The sequence below is a fragment of the Leptodactylus fuscus genome, chromosome 4 (assembly GCF_031893055.1).
Source record: "Leptodactylus fuscus isolate aLepFus1 chromosome 4, aLepFus1.hap2, whole genome shotgun sequence".
Lineage (NCBI taxonomy): Eukaryota > Metazoa > Chordata > Amphibia > Anura > Leptodactylidae > Leptodactylus > Leptodactylus fuscus.
Window position 1 is genome coordinate 74,498,181 of NC_134268.1, and position 17,136 is coordinate 74,515,316.

At 39.4% G+C, this 17,136-nt stretch overlaps 1 protein-coding gene across 4 annotated transcripts in view; it reads left to right on the forward strand.

The window, feature by feature from the left end:
- The window catches only part of MTCL1 (microtubule crosslinking factor 1), a 114,100-nt gene extending 97,638 nt beyond the window's left edge, over positions 1-16,462 (forward strand). For 3 of the 4 annotated variants that reach the window (XM_075270670.1, XM_075270671.1, XM_075270673.1), the window contains 4 exons: positions 3,259-3,555; positions 6,381-6,409; positions 6,642-8,169; positions 15,430-16,462. In XM_075270670.1, the coding sequence (XP_075126771.1) occupies positions 3,259-3,555; positions 6,381-6,409; positions 6,642-8,169; positions 15,430-15,597 (2,022 nt within the window). In that variant the 3' untranslated portion in view covers positions 15,598-16,462. Of the gene's footprint in view, positions 1-3,258; positions 3,556-6,380; positions 6,410-6,641; positions 8,170-9,370; positions 9,429-15,429 lie in introns of all 4 variants that reach the window. The other variant, XM_075270672.1, reaches the window with a different exon arrangement.
- The last annotated feature ends 674 nt before the right edge of the window (positions 16,463-17,136 follow it).

Consider the following 17,136-nt stretch of genomic DNA (forward strand, 5'->3'; position numbering starts at 1 on the left):
TAACATTTAGATCTTGTCCCCACAGTAAAGGTTTTATTCAATTGTTAATGTATTTTTAGGCCAAAGTCAGGAGTAGATTCAAAAAGAGGGATAAATATAAACGACTGACTTACATTACTCTTCTGCTTTCGGTTGGATTTGACAAAAAAAAAACTCTGAAATGCACAAACAAATGAACAAAGCTTTGTCAGAAACCATCCATGGTGTCACCTTCACCAGGAAACTCAATAGCAAACCAGCCACAACACATTGAAGGGGACATTAAGCTGACCAGGGTCATGTCTTTACATAATCCAATAGATGCACCAAAAGATGCAAATGAAGATCAACTGCAATGGATGCAGTGCTTTATAACCTGAATAGAGTCCTTAGAGGACTCGCACATCTTCATTGTACTTGGGCCTTATTTGCGCATTGGTAAAAACGTCATTTTCAAAGACATAATAGATGTATTGGACCATCTAAAGGTATGATGGTGCTCGGCACATGTCCCCCGTACACTGCACTATGTCTGGTTTGATTTTGAGATTCCCAGTGACAGACAACAACATATGTCAAAATCCTCACATAAAATGTTTCCCTAAATGGTGCTTAGTTTGTAAGTGGTTCAGTAGAACAGAATGTAATCTGCCATATGGTATGTTCAGAAGGAAAATTTATACAGTGTTGAGGGTTTACAATTTTCTATCCTATAAATATCAAAAAATTTGCGTAGTAGTACTACAAATAAAGAATCATTGTCACTAAAGACTAATGTATATACGTACCTAAATTCCATGAAAAAATATGAAAAAAAAATTGTTTATATGTGTATGTATGTGTATGATACTGTATATAGAAAAGAGAGAAGTAGTGATATATAAGGCTTGATTCACATCTGCGTTCAGTATTCCTTTCAGGTAGTTTGTTTGGGGACCCCTTGAACGGAATACCGAACGCATTAAGCAGTGAGCAATGAAAACACACGAACCCCATAGACTGTAATGGGGTCATGAGTCATGCGGAGAGAAAAGTACTTCAAGCAGCACTTTTCTCTCCGCATGATTCGGGCAGACAATGTGCGGAAAACACATGGACCCCATTATAGTCTATGGGGTCTGTGTGGTTGCATTGTTCACCGCTTTTTAATGCGTTCGGTATTACGTTCAGGGGGTCCCCAAGTGGACTCCCTGAACGGAATACTGAATGCAGATGTGAGCTAGGCGTTAAGGGGTTTTCTGGTTTTATGCAAATAGTACTTAAGGCAGATCTGACAGTAGAATATGCCCTACTTAGTGCAACCCCCTTGTTTTATAGTAAAAGCTTATATTGTTGGGTAATGTTTAGTAAATTTACTTAGTGGCTGCCTTTTGATTTATAATGCTGCAGATTCCCAGATCTCTGATCTATCACCTACAATGGCCGACAGCATCTCAGACTTGCCCTGTGCACAGAGTATAATTTGAGAAACACAGTTACCTTATTGTCAGCACTGACACAACTGAGAGGGGGTATCTCAGACTGGTCTCTGTTAGGGCATTTTATGGTTCAAGCAATTAAAAATAGTTGAAATCCAAATTCCAATCAATTAATCAATGTGAATTTGATCACATTGATTATTCCTATTATTTTTCCTCCATGCCACCCTGTCTCACTCTGCCATTGGCTGCAGGATATATCACTAACTGTGCGCAGAATAGATGAAACCAAAATTCAGCTCTCCCATTTTCTCTCTTCGTTCCCCAGCTCCACAGAATTTGACAGGGCTCTTACGAGTTTTGAGAAGGCTTGTTATGGCTCTGGGCTGATCCGGCATTCTCTCTCAGAGTTCTACCTGCTCTTGGTCTACTCTCCTCCGTGCCACAGACCCTCCTACTTTTCTAAGTGGGAGGCAGACCTGGATCTGTCTTTCATGGATTCGTAGTGTGCTAGAATTCTAGAGTTAGGTTGCATAGGTTTTTCCCATCCTCCTCCTTTCTCTGTTGGCGCTGTGGCTCAGAGGAGGGAACACTCCTTCACGTCTTTTGGAACTGTCCTGTTGAGGGAATTTTGGGACGGTGTTTACAGACTTCTCGGTCAGTTCTTTCAGATCTTTCTCTTGCACGCCTGCCTTCTTCCTGCTCCACCTTTTGGATTTCTCTTTCAAGGCCTACCTTAGATCCTCCATACGGCATATGGTCAATGCCGTCAGAGCCTGTATTCCGGCGCTCTGAAAATTGGTACATCCTCCCTCTCTCTCCGCCATTGGATCTGTAGGGTGGAGGATATCCAAATCATGGAGGACCTCACAGTGTCCCTTTGGGACGCTCAAGGGGCTTTCATGGATTCTTGGACTCCGTGGATACTCTTCCAGGCTTCGCAGGCCTACCATGACGTGATCTGTTGAAGCCGGCTAGTCGTGTCCTCATCTCTGGCTGCCGGAGTTGCTCACCTTCCTCCCTAACACCCCCCCCCCTTTTTTTTTTTTTTGTCTGTCTACCCTGCTGTTGTTTGGTCCTCCCTCCTTCTCCTTCCCTCTTTCTCTGCCAGGGATGCCCTGGTTTCTTTTCTTTTTACTTTGGTGCATGATTTACCCTGCATTGTCTTCGTGTGTTGTGGTTTTATTTTCGTGGACCCTCTTTTGGTGGGTTCTGTCCTGTTAATGACCATATCTTGTTTTTCTGCTTACTTTTGTTATAAATAAAGAATTTATAATATAAAAAACAAAACAAAATTCATTAAATAAAAAGGGGACCTGGTATGTAAAAATGGCTAAAATAATTGCTCATTAATCATAATCAAGGTAAAAAGTTCAATTAATTCTGATTTTGATTTTAGAGTATAATAAAAGTATATCTGTACACAACAATGCAAGAATAATAGGTACAAAACCCATACAATATGACATGGGGTGGAGGACCAACAACTCAGATCCGGTTAGAATCTAGTAGTAAGATTCTAACCGGATCTGAGTTGTTGGTCCTCCACCCCTATCATTTACACCTACGAGGTGTCAGGAACATTGCTGCCTCGACCTTGGAGAAGCATTTTGTGACCTAATATTTGCAAACAGTGTTGTGGCTTAGACCCATAACCCTCCAAGGTGAGCTCCTTAGCTTAATTAAGATCACACCTAATCTAAGAAATACTGCACTACGGTTTGCTCGGTGTTTTGTCATTTTTTATTTTTGAGAATACAATATGACATGGCACATAACATTATTCTCTCAACAATACATGTAAAAGACAACCCATAGAAGCATACCAGGCCATACTAATGTATTTCGATTAATTTTCTAGCTCCAGAAAGAATCCAGCCCTCGAAAACCAGACCTTTTTCTTGCTGACCAAAGTGATGGTGCTGTTACCCAGTATTTATCGCAGGCCACATTGCCTCGGTCCCAGTCACATACGGCCAGGTCATTTTCTGATTCTGATGAAATGCCATTTGAAGACCAGTTACTTCCCAAGCTAAAAGGAACTGACCGATGTTCGGGCTCTGAGAACCTCTTCCTTGATGCACTTTCTCTGGATTCTGCTGATGAGGCCGATTTGCCTCAGCCCCGCAAACTGGAGCGTGATAAGTTCTCCGCTGAGGTAATGCATCTTTTCTCTTGCTGCTCCATTTTTGGCCACAGAATGTAGATGGATTTACCTCACAATACTGCCCTGAAATGCTTCAGTCATCCATGGTTCTCGTGATCCTTGAACTTTGCAGCCTTCCTGAGTGATGTCTTTAATCCATGTACTGTACTTTTATACTCCTTACATTTTCATCCTTTTATAGTCTTTTTAGAAATTGGAGTGTCTTTATGATGAAATAAACTAGTTAGTATTGTTATATTGTTTTCTAGAGGTGAGTTTGTTCTTCTTTTATGCGGGATTGGTGCCAGTCTAAAATCACTTAAAGGAGTAGTCTAGGCCAAAATGTTATCTTTTAAATAGGTTGGGGGAGATGAGAAAAAAAAAAGTCATACTCCCCTTACTCCAGCGCCTCCCAGCGTGGTCCAGTCGTGCCGATCTATTGTTATCTGCCAGCAGGTGTCCCAGCCGCACGTGACTGTTGAGACCAATCCAGTGGAAGTTCCCACCAAAGGTAACCAAAGAGGTCAATCACCTGCCTAAAAAAGGACACGGGGCGTCACTCATGGATGTCACATGTGACGCCTAGTTCCTTTTCTTAGGAACTGGAGTGTTCAGGATTTAGCACACTGATTGGCTTCAGCGGTCACGTGCAGCAGAAACTTCTGCTGGAAAAGCCCTGGGGCGGCCTTGTTCACTGGATCACAGGTATGTTTTTTTATTTTTCCCCTTCCCCGGCCTACTTCTACAATAATGAAATATCATGGACAATCCCTTGAAGCAATGTCCCTTTGATCAGTAAGACTTCTCTCATTTAGGTATGGTGCTTATAGTGGCTTGAGGGGGTATCTCTTCTCAAAAAATGGAAACCAGCACTGTAAATGATATATTATAGTTGGGGGTCTTGGTACAGATTTTGCACTTAGGACCATGTTATGATACTGTCCATAAGATGTCAAATTGAGGACACATCTCATGCAACCTCTTCCATTTAAATACACTGAGCCTGTCACCTGCACATATGCAGATCATGAATGTTCAGGATTTAGCACAAGCATGACATATCTAGCAGAACAAGGGGATTAACCAAACTAAAATCAACAATCACAGATAAGTGAAGTAAGGGGTACATTCCCTTTAAACTATCCAACCGTTGTCAACATTGGTCGAATATATGTATATGATTGACTTGTCACAATTACATCGACTCTTCCTTCTACTTTACTTGCATGTCCTTCTCAAGGACATGCAATTCAGCCATGTACATAATGTTGATTTACTGTGTTGTAGTAAAAACACCCAGTGGGAAATAGGGTGCCTGTTGCTAAAGATCTAATGCTAAGTGTACTGAAAGAGCAAGCAATCCCTAAAGGTAAAAGAATAGCAATCCATTCTGACGCCATACTTTATTGATACAATTTTCATTTTTCTGCCCATTAGTCCTGGGCATCATGTTATTTAATGCAGGGTGACTTCCCTCACTTTATGCCTCCTCCTTCAGCTACAACTGCTGAATGGGTCCCCTGTACCGTTATTTGATCAAGTGACCTGATGATCTCTTTTTTGGTGAGAGCTTTGAAGCCATATTTAAATTATGTATCCCTATCAGTAAACGCTAAAATTATTTTCTATTTATTGCACCCACAAAACAACAGGAATAAAAAGATATCAAAAAGTGCTGCTGACCCCGAAATGTTACAAATTAAAACTACAAGTTGTCTTACAGAAAACAAACCGTCGGTGGTATTGGTGATGGAAAGTGGCAACACAAAAACTAATACTTTTCTGGCAAAGTGTTTTTATTGTGCAAAAATATTAAAATATAACAAAATCTATAGAAATTTGGTATCGCTGTGATCTGACCTGCAGTGTACATTTAATATATTATTTACACTGCAGGTTGAACACCATAAAAATAAAGGTTGGCCCCTCAAAAAAGATAATAAAAGTTATTCAACACAATATATGTACACGAAAATGATTCCTGTAAAAATATCAACATGTAGGGAGAAAACTTTTACGTTTTCTTAAAGAGGAGCTTTCATGTCTTCAGGCACATGCGGTTTTATATACCTCTAGAAAACCAACAGTACACTGAATTCAGCGTATGAATGAATACGCATGTGCCCGAGGACATGAAAGGTCCTCTTTAAAGGGAACATGCGACCCGAAAAATGCAGACTAATCATGTTACAAAGCAGGAAGAGTTGAGTTAGGTTTATGGGAAAAGATTTAATATAACTTATCATTTATTAATTTAATTTAGTCCAGCGAGTGGTCATAACAGTGACTGACAGCTATTTCTGTAGGCACAGTCATAGAGGAGGCTGTCAATCACTGTTAGGACCGCCCACTGGACTCCATTACTCCTTCTAAGCATAGAAAGGTTAGAGAAATAAATGGATAAACGACAGGGTATACTGAATCTTATCCCACAAAACTATAGATCAGTTTGCTCAGATCTTCTTGCTCTGTGCCTGCAGATTACACAGCATTTTCATGGTGACAGGATCCCTTTAAGGCTAAAATTAGTTTTGCCACTAAGGCCTTAAAATGCACTTCATACACCAGAGTTATGTGACAACTGTTTTTGCTTAAGACAAAGGTTCAAAATCTACAATAAAATGTTTTTCCAATTTTTATGTGAGGGCCTAACTCTTGTTTTTTTTCTATGTATACCCAGCCCCAAAACTTAGGGTGAACTTTTAAGCCATAATAAAACATAATTTCTAAATCTGAGTTTCTAAGTGTATAAGTGGACAATGCTAGGAATAAATGTGTAATATGATATGTATTTGGCCAGAGGAATAAGCCTATAACAATGTTGCTTGTTATTGCAGGAAGATATGCAAAAAGGAGGATTGCAGAGGTAAGTATTATTATTGAATATGTGAGATATTCATAATATTTGTAAATCAATCTGCATGAATTTACGTTACCCATGGCCCTCTGTTTTGTCGATTTAGAAGTGCCATCACTGTTCTTTTCCCATCAGCATACATTTTAATGGCCATGCATGTTTTCCTGTTTTGTGTATTGTTTTTTTTTTATTGATGGATGGACCAACATTTCTTAATGACTACATGCCCTTTGTCTTATAGGGTCATGTCTGTTTCCTCCATGTCTGAATTTCATCGATTAATGGAGAGCTCTCCTTTCCTTCCTGACAAAAGTCTAGATCTTTCTGGTGACAAGGATGAATTAACTCCCCCCTTGTCCCCTGATGATCTTAAGTACATTGAAGAGTTTAACAAGAATTGGGACTATAGTAGTGTGGGCCAGGGTGATAAACTCAAGAGAGTAGGTGTCGAAAGAGCAGGGAATGGGAAATTGGAGTCAAAATCGCCTTCTGAAACATTCCAGTCTTCTTCATGGTTCCTTACCACTAGTGTTACTATGACAACAAACACAATGACCAGTCCTGAACACTGCCTAAAGCAGTCTCCTCGAAGCCACGTTGTCGCAGAAAGGATGGGGGTCAGGGTCTTCCACAGTCCACCTGTGGTTCGTCGGTTTGAAAAATCTGTCATAAATGGCAGTGAAGAGATAAAACACATAGAACCAGAATTAATTTTCTCTACAGCGAAGGCGAATGGAAATGTTTCAGAATCCAAAAATGGCAGCACTGAAGTATTTGGGAGATGGCCATGTGAGCTTAATAATCAACATAAAGACTTTTTAGAAAGTGGATTACGCCCAATGGATCGACCTGTTTGCACTACTGTCGGTTTTGCGTCTTCATTGCACAATATAGAGTTGTCAAGAAACATGAGTGACGACATGAAAGAAGTTGCCAATTCTGTTAGAAACGCTATCCGAACAACCCCAGTAGAATCTCAGTTCAGAGACATTGCTTGTCAGACCAATGGTTTAAAGAGTACAGGAACACAAACCACTCAAACCATTAGTGTTGGCTTGCAAACTGAAGCTTTACGAAGCATTACCAGCAGTCCACACAAATGTCTGACTCCAAAAGGAGGTTCTACTCCTATTTCTTCACCTTCTCGTAGTTTGAGGAACAGGCAAGTTTCTCCAGCTATTGAAAAGGTGCAAGCAAAGTTTGAGCGTAGTTGTTGTTCTCCAAAATATGGTTCCCCAAAGCTGCAGAAGAAACCTCTACCCAAAGTAGATCAACCAGCTAATCGTGTCACTTCAGGTACACCACAGAAAGGATTCAATGAGTCTGCCTGGGCAAGATCAACAACAACAAGAGAGAGCCCAGTTCATACTACGATCAATGATGGTCTTTCAAGTCTATTCAATATTATTGATCACAGCCCAATAACTTGTGACCATTCACAAAAACCATCAAGGCCAAGTAGCAGATCTCGGTCAGCAGAAGCCAGACCAGAGTTTGGGACCATATCTGACATTTGCATTGATGGGAGGGGAAGGTCGCCAAGCCCTATTCGCATAACTATAGACCTCCAAAGGGATCAGTACACTGATGTCAGCTATAGCAGACAAGACCTCTCTGCTCCTCCAGGTTACTCACTGACAGAAAATGCTGCCCGAATACTTAGCAAGAAAATATTAGAAGATCAAAAGCAACCCCCAGATAGTCCAACCAGTGGATACAAGAACACCAATGCTGCAGAACTGTTAAAAATTGAGCAAGCATCCATTGAGGTAAGAGCTTAAAGCATGCAATATTGTTGTTTTCAGAAAAATATTTTATGAATCCCGTTAGTTTTTATTCAATGATATTCCAACAGGAAAATTAATATTAAAATGATTGACACCATCTTGTTAGTCGAACCGAAAAAGTACTTTAGTCTATTTAAAAGCATCACCTGAAAAGTACTAAGAGTCATACAAAGCTGTCCTAAAAGATAATGGGCCAAAGCCTTGCCTGGTTCCTTACAATTCTTCATTATTTTCTCTGTAATGGAAGAAAGCTGCAGTACTATTCCAGGTCAGTTCACAGTGTACAGAGTTGTGCTAGTTCAATCAGTGGATTGGTGGAGGTGTCGAGAGTTGGACCCCAACCATAGAACAGCTCTCTGATACTTCTGATTTTGGACCCCGACCAGTCTAATATTGATGACCTATCTTAAGAAAAGATCATCAATATTAAATCAGTATTGCATCTGGGAAAGGGGAGAATCGCCCATTAGGTTAGGGTCATTCTTACTGATTTTTGGTGGAGTTTTTGATGCCAAAACTAGTAGTGGATTGAAAGAGAAGTACCATCTGTCCTTTATAGAGTTTCACCCTGCATGATCTACACCAGGTTTTGGTTTCAAATATTGCATTAACCAAAGCTGAACATGTGTCCTTCCCTTTTAAAGATTACCAAATAGGCAAGATTTGCTTTCAGATTTATACATGAATCTTAGTAGGTTAATCTCTCTCTTATTGGCTATATTACCAAAGTTTCTGCTGGTCTAAAATAAATTCTAGAATAAAATACACCAAAGACTCTGTATTCTTACATAGAGTACAACAAGCAACATTGTCACGTTGTGGCCCATAGCCAAAAGCATCTTGGTGGCCCCAGGTTCAGTGTAGGTGTGACACATTGGTTGTAGGCCATTTCACCTTAGGAAGGTAAAAGTTGTCTTTGAGAGTTGATCATTGGCAATTTCTTTATGTTGTGTATATAAGATAAGATATATAAGAGATTACTTTGGGTAGGTCTTAGGTATAGCACAGTCTATGTCATTGCAATTTACTAACAATATTACTGATATTTCTTTTTCTGATAACTCTTCTTGCACAATTCTATAGCAACCTGGATATGTCCATCTTCTGGAAAAGGCAACTAATACTGATTTTTGCTTTATCGCACTCTTCAATCTGTTGCTTTCTTTCTGTCTATCTTGTCTAGAATCAAACTGTCTTACTAACTGCCCCCTGGGGACTCTAACTATGCCTGCTACACAGCTGTAAGTTTTCATTTATTCTTCGTTTCCACTTTATGTCTTACTCTCAAACTTTTGTATAGTGTTTCGAAGCAGAGCCAAAAATAAATGGATTTGGACACATAGGTGCAGCCATCTAACTAAGCAATCCCTAGCTGCTTTTGGCTTTCTCAGTGTTCACTTTATAAGTCACGACTTTAAATATAGATACAACTGGCAACTGTTATTTATACACCCATCCTAGGACCGCATGGAAGAACATTTATGAGCCTTACTAGGATCAAACCACACCAGGCTAGACAGCATTTTGTAGCCTGATACAGACCCCATATACATCTAATTTTACAACACCAACAAAGTGTTAAATCTTCTTGTAAAGAACAAACAGCCCTTCTGTCTACAGCAGTAGGAAAGGCGTAAAATGTGCTGACCTGATACAATATAAAGCAAATTATGTTCCAGTACGTCCTAATTCCAAGTTATTTATATTTCTCTTATGGAATACTTAGAGGAAACCCACACAGAGTGGAGAACATCCCACTCACCCATTTATAGCACCCCTTTAAAGATTCATTTTCACTATTATTCATTATTTAAAGTACAAAGACAATCCTACAAATTGTATCAGAATGACCATTTTGATACAATTAATACATTTCTTATTAATGTTCTGCAAACTGTTACATGGCATAGTGTACATTATACAAAACTTCTATAATTCTCTTTACTTAGGCTGGTTCACATCTGCGTTCGGTATTCTGTTTGGGGGAGTCTGCTTAGGGACCCCTCAAACAGAATACCGAACGCAAGCGGTGAGCAGTTATAGCACACGGACCCCATAGACTGTAATGGGGTCCATGTGTTTTCTGCACGAATCATACGGAGAGAAAAGTAGTTCATGAAGTACTTTTCTCTCCGCATGACTCGTGCGGACACCGCGCAGAAAACACACAGACCCCATTATAGTCTATGGGATCCGTGTGCTTTCACTGCTCACCGCTTGTCAATGCGTTCGGTATTCCGTTCAGGGGGTTCCCTTACAGATTCCCCGAATGGAATACCGAACGCAGATGTGAACCAGGAGCCAGATAACCAAATGCATTTAGACATTTCGTGCTAGTCTTTTTGAGTAACTTTCTATTGATTTCTACAAAAGAATTAGTTGGCCGGCTTCCTGAAGATCACAGTGCCTACTATGTCTCTAGTGATTTGTAAATTCCAGTACCATAATGTACTATTCCATCACTTCCCCCAAGTACCACCTCTCACTGTACTACACTACAATTCTACCTACATTGTCTGGATAGTGCAACATAGCAGACATGCCTTATTGTAGCTGCAGTGAATGGAAATAATTCTTCAGAAATGTGTCAATAGACAAAAACCTAGAAGATATATAGTTACTGTATGTCCAAGTGTGTGGTGTTACCATTATACTTTATTAGGCTTTGACAGTCTTACAATAATAGGCTCATTCTGTCCCAGTCTACATAGTAAACCTGGCAAGTTAGCTACAGAGAAAAGGATGTGACAGTGGCCAGTGTGAAAATCTTATTTACATAGTATGCGAATTTCAAATGATACATTAAAACATTATATTATACTATATCATTAATTACGATAGATTATAACTATACAAACCTGAATGTTGTCTTTGAAATTTCAATAATAGGTTGACACTATCTTCCTCATATCTCTGAATACATTTCTTTGCCCACTAGTACTAATTCCATAGACATATTTCTAGAATTTCTGCCTTTCTAGCCAAAAAAAAAAAGCCATTGCACAATAGTATATGGTATATTCTACTTCTTGTTTTGGCTTCCTGCTATTCTGCATGCATGCTTGTGTTTCGATTTCTTGTCTTTCTTCCCTGATTTCAGTAATCTTTAGATAATATAACATTACCCCTTCAGCTTTTTTCTTTTTACATTTTTGCATTAACCAGTAATTGCAGCAATTTATAAAAAGAGAGGGTGCCCAAAAATACAGATTGTAGCACCCTTGTGATATAACATTGTCATATTAATGGGTGTATCTGACATGAGAAGTAACTTGTATTTGTATCTTTACTGCCCTCATTCCATATGGAATACTAATACCAAATGTAATCTATATTCTACCCAGATGGATAGGGTGAATGGATGGAGAGCTTATGAGTAGCCACTTTTAAATAACCAAATATGCATTCACTTAAAGTCTGGTGATACGGCTTGTACCTCAGTGTATAAGCAGAAGATTTTAATATAGAAATAAAACATAATTCCTTTATACTGTTTAGGGGGCGTTCATACTTGCGCCCCTGTCCACCCAACAGGTTTTCATCCTAAGCCCTGGAGAAAGTTTTTTTTTTGGCCAGACACAAAGTCCTGCATGTCCGACTTTGTGTCCGGCCAAAAAAAAACAGTTTCCCTGCAGAGAGGCTGCATATGGACACCGGTGATTTGCTTTTAAAACCCATTCAAATGAATGGGTTGTATAACTGACCGCCGGGAAGCCGTCCCCTATGCAGTTTCTCTGGGGAATAAGACAGAGACCGGAATGACACAAGGCGCACAGGGGCACTAGTGTGAACACCCCCTTACTAGCGTCATTCACATACAGACAGCATACTTCATTTCAATAAGGTAGAGAATAGGAAGAGATTTCAATTATTGCAACTCTTTATTTCCTCCACTGTAGAGAGACATAGAGGGATGGCTATAATAAATATGGGAAAGGAAATTAAAAGCACTTTGTGTGTCTTTGGAGAAAACTTGCTAAGTAATAAAGTACTGTAATTACAGCAGCATTGGCGTTCTGTTCTGTTTCTGTGCGGTAAGAGAGGGATGGAAGGGAAGGGCCTATGTTTGAGAATAAGAGAGCAATGTGAGGCCTTCATTTGTCGCCAGCCGTACACTTTATATCTGTCTCTCATTCAGCATTTCCCCGATTGACAACTTTCTGATCATCACAAGCATTGTCTTTTGTCTTTCTCCTTTCACTTGCAATTTTTCTTTTTCACATTATTCAGCCCAACAACTCACTTGACTGTTGTGGACGCCTGTGCGACTGTCTAACTGCATTTTCCAAAACTAACGCCATAACAATCTTTCTTTCTCTTTCTTGTTGCTCAGAGTTTATCTGTGACTTTTGTAATCTCCCTGGTGCCTGTGATCATTTGTAAATGTTTGGTGTTTGATATGTGTCCTTCATGGAGATTATATCTCAAGCTGTTCTGCACATTTCGAGGTTTTATTTAATTTTACTCATTTATTGTGAAATTGCATAACAGCAAGTCCCTAATATATTATGTGGATGTGACTTTGGGGGCACCAGTGGGTACGTGTTCCCAGGGATTTTCTACTACATTACATTTTTAAAGGGATGGTGTTAATAGTAGTATTGCTGTTCATGTAATTCCCCATTAGATGTTGCAATAGGTGACAAACAAAACTTAGGGTAAGTTCACACGATGTAACGTTAAGCGTGATCTGGCACGTATACACGTGCCGGCAGATGACGCGCTCAAAATGCTCCCATTGATTTCAATGGGAGTTAGGAGCGTATACGCCACGTTATTTTGCGCCCGTGATTTTCCGGCCGCAAAATCATGGGCGCAAACTATTGCGGCATATACGCTCCTAACTCCCTTTGAAATCAATGGGATCTTTTATGGCGCGCAAACTCTGACACACCGTATACGTGCCAGATCACACTCAACGTTACATCGTGTGAACTTACCCTTAGGCTGCCTTCACACGATGTAAATGCGAGCTGATTTTGTCAAAATACACTTGTAAAAATCAGACTCCCATTGACTTCAGTACAATTTTTTACACGTGTAAAAACGCACAAAAAACGCATGTTTTTTGGCACGTTTTTAGCGCGTTTTTTTTTGTTGTAAAAAATGGCATTGATGTCAATGGGAGTCTGATTTTTACACGTGTATTTTGACAAAATCAGCTCGCGTTTACATTGTGTGAAAGCAGCCAAAAACTGAATTTGTAGGATAATAAGAATGAGATGTATAAACCTAATGTTTATCAGCTTGATATATAATTTGCCTTGGGAATCCCAATTGTTTAGTACTATGTTCCTGTCTTGGTGTTTCATTCATACCCGGAATGTCAGAGAATGCAACTTCACTGGTTTTATGTGTTTATTGTTAAATTGTTTTATTCAGTGAAAATTGATTTTATTCATTCACGAATAATATTTTACTCTGGGGCAGATTTACTGATCCTGTCTAATAGTTAGACGATGTAAATTTTGTCAAGTTGGTCTGAAAATGCACCAAATTTATCTCAGTAACGTGCTGGATGAAATTGTACATTTTAGACATTTTGTCTAACATTACACCACCTATTGGTTGACTTACTTTGGCATCATCCACATCACTTTACTGCTAAACCACGTCCCCTGGATGAGTGATAACAAGTGTCTAAAACGCATGATATATAATACATTTGGTAAAAATCGTGTATACCAGTTTTCGGAGCACATTAGGCCAGAATTATGGAACATTTCTCTCAGTGAACCTACCCCATGGTATGCTCATATATTTGCCATCATCTGTAATCCTTATGTTTTATTGCTTAGTATCTAGGCAGTGATTGAACTTTCTATACATACATTATTTTACTGTTATTTCCACCAATCCATTTAAAGGGAATGTTTGATTTGTTTGATTTTAGTTTCATTAATTAAACATATATTAGTAAATATACAGATAACAAATTGTCCATTTGTTTATATTTTTAAATGCTGCAACTATTTATTTTTTACTTAGAAATGACTTCTCTAGAGGTGTCCATATTGGAGACACTTTCTTCCTGTATTTTCTGTATAGGGAGTACATTGGGTTGCTGAGGGCGTTATAGAAGCTGCAATAAATAGGATTGAATTGATATAAAGTACAGGCCCCTCCAGATGTATATAGAGTTTTAGGCATGTTATTAGTGTTACTAGAGCAATTCATTAAAGTTGTCTTTAAAGATGACCTGTCACCACTTCTGAAGCATCTTATAACGGTGTGTTGTACCAGTCAAATATAGGGTTTAAAAAAAAAAAGTTTAAGCGTTCCTATATTATAGAGTGTTTTTTTCTTAAACCACAGTGGTTAGGAGAGCTGACAGGTCTGCTTTAAATCTCCTGCTATTTAATTATAATGATATGATTAAGCGCATTCTGTCCCAATCTATACAGCAAAGCGGGCTGCAGGAAACAAGAAGTGTTACTATTGTGTCTATTCCAGATAACAGCCCCAAATTAAACATAGAGTAAAAATAAAATAGAAACTTATTTCTTGTTGCTTTATGTGCCTTCTGTTCCAGTGGTAAGCTTTTTTAGCCTGGAACAACTCTATTCTGGTGTATAGGTGTGGTCCTGAGCCCCTTTCTCTGTACAGTGGAACAACTCTATTCTGGTGTATAGGTGTGGTCCTGAGCCCCTTCCTCTGTACAGTATATTATCCATATGCCATAACTGAGCATTGACAATAAAGCTCTCTAATTTGTGCAGCCCCTTTTTGCTAAGGGCTGGTTCACATCTGCGTTTGGAATTACGTTCAAGGATTCCGCTTGGGAACACCCTGAACGGAATACCAAACGCATTGATAAGCGGTGAGCTTATGAAAGCACACGGACCCCATAGACTATAATGGGGTCCATGTGTTTTCCGTACGTTGTCTGCACAGAACATGCGGAGAGAAAAGTACTTCATGAACTACTTTCCTCTCCGCATGACTCGTGTGGACACCACGCGGAAAACACATGGACTCCATTATAATTTATGGAGTCCGTGTGCTTTCATAAGCTCACCGCTTGTCAATGCGTTCGGTATTCCATCCGGGGTGTCCCCAAGCGGACTTCCCGAACGGAATACTGAACACAGATGTGAATCAGGCCTAAACTGGTATTCTACTGCCATTTCTACATTGTAGTTTATTTTTGTTTAGTTATATAAATAGTTTGGTCATAGATTTTAGAAATGTCATATTTACATGGACTACTTGTTTACAATTTCTATTTGTTTTGTTGCAAAGGAACTGCCTTGTGCTGCGTTAGCTCCGTCCTTAGAATCTAGCTTCTCCAGACCAGAGAGACCAGCGAACCGGCGCCTGCCTTCCAGATGGGCCTCACATTCCCCGACTGCCTCCCGAGCTCCCTCTAGTAACAATCTACACGAGGAGCAAGGAAACCAGGAAACCTGAGCAGAGGGAAGCGAGAACTGATGCCATCTTGCATGAACTTCTAGTCATACAACCCAGTATGTGTTGGGTTCACACGGCTCAGTGTGTGCCAGTAGACACCAGAGGAGGAATGATACATGCAATTGCTGAATGTTTGCTCTGTTATACATGTGGTTGTGTTTCTATTATGGAACAAATGACGTGCCTGTATGAAATGATCATGATGAAATTCCCATCTTCTTTATTTCCTCAACGACAAGTAAACAGCAGAATCACCGTTTTAGGAAGAAAAATGTTCTTTTCCTCAGTGCTGGCTGCCTTTAGGTTGTTTTCTTTTATTTTGGCACAGTCTACTTTGTTTTTATATGTTCTCTTATGTTTTTTTACTATCTGTTGTTGTAGCCACTTGTTATTATTTATACGATCAGTGTTATCATAGGAAGACGACAAGGCTTCGTATTATCTGAAGCTGTAGTGAAAGCAACAAAATCAATCAGCTGAATTCAGATATATTTTAGGGATTGAGGAAATATCAGCAAAAAACAAACTGTATGCAAACCTAGATGTATCACTGGATAGATGATACAGGCACTTAAGTGCATGTACATAACTTCTACCCTGTACTGTACCATCCTTCATAAGAATGAATCCGAGTTTTACTGTAATATTGTTGTGGATTTATGTACTGTAATTTTATTGTTAGTTTTTCTTGCACTGATGACACAGGAAATGAATTTTTAAATTACTGTCCACCAGCTGTGTATGTACAAATCTCTGTGAAGTTTCATCTAGAAAAGCCGAGGCGTAATGAAATGTAACAGATTGTACTGAGAGGTATGTACCAGGCCATGCTGAGATGAAAAATAAAATATATAACATTCAGAGAGCTTGGATTTGCTGTTTTCTTTTCTTTCTTATTGTTGCTAAGAATACGTCAAGGTGTACACTATAATATACATCCGGGGTACTGAACTAGTTTTAGGAAAGGTCCTGTTGATCGTGTTCTACCATCAAGTAAAGGTCCTGGCCGTACAGCAGCTGAAATGGTCTCCTTGGACAAAGAGATGTGTCTGACTATAAGGTGCACAAGAGAAGTTAAGAAAATATATTTTCTGATTCTACTATGTGACAGGGGCATTAACGTAACATTATATTGTTCAGGGGATGACTAATATGGCATTATACTTTACAGGGGGTAACTGATGTGACATTTTACCATGTAGGGGGCATTAAACTGTGCAGGGGCACTTACATGGCATTATATTTTGTGTGGGAGCACTAAGGAGCATTATACTATGCCTGGGGGAACTGAGGAGCATTAGGCTAAGGCCCCACTTTGCAGAAATGCAGCTTTTTTTGTTGCAGATTTTGTTGCAGTTTTTTGAGCCAAAGCCAAGAATGGCTACAAAAGGAATGGGAAATATATAGGAAGTTCTTATACTTCTACCTTCTGCATAATCCACTCCTGGCTTTGGCTCAAAAAACTGCAGCAAAATCTACAACAAAAAAAGCTGCATTTCCGAATATGGGGCCTTAGCCTTATGCTGTGGGTGGATGCAC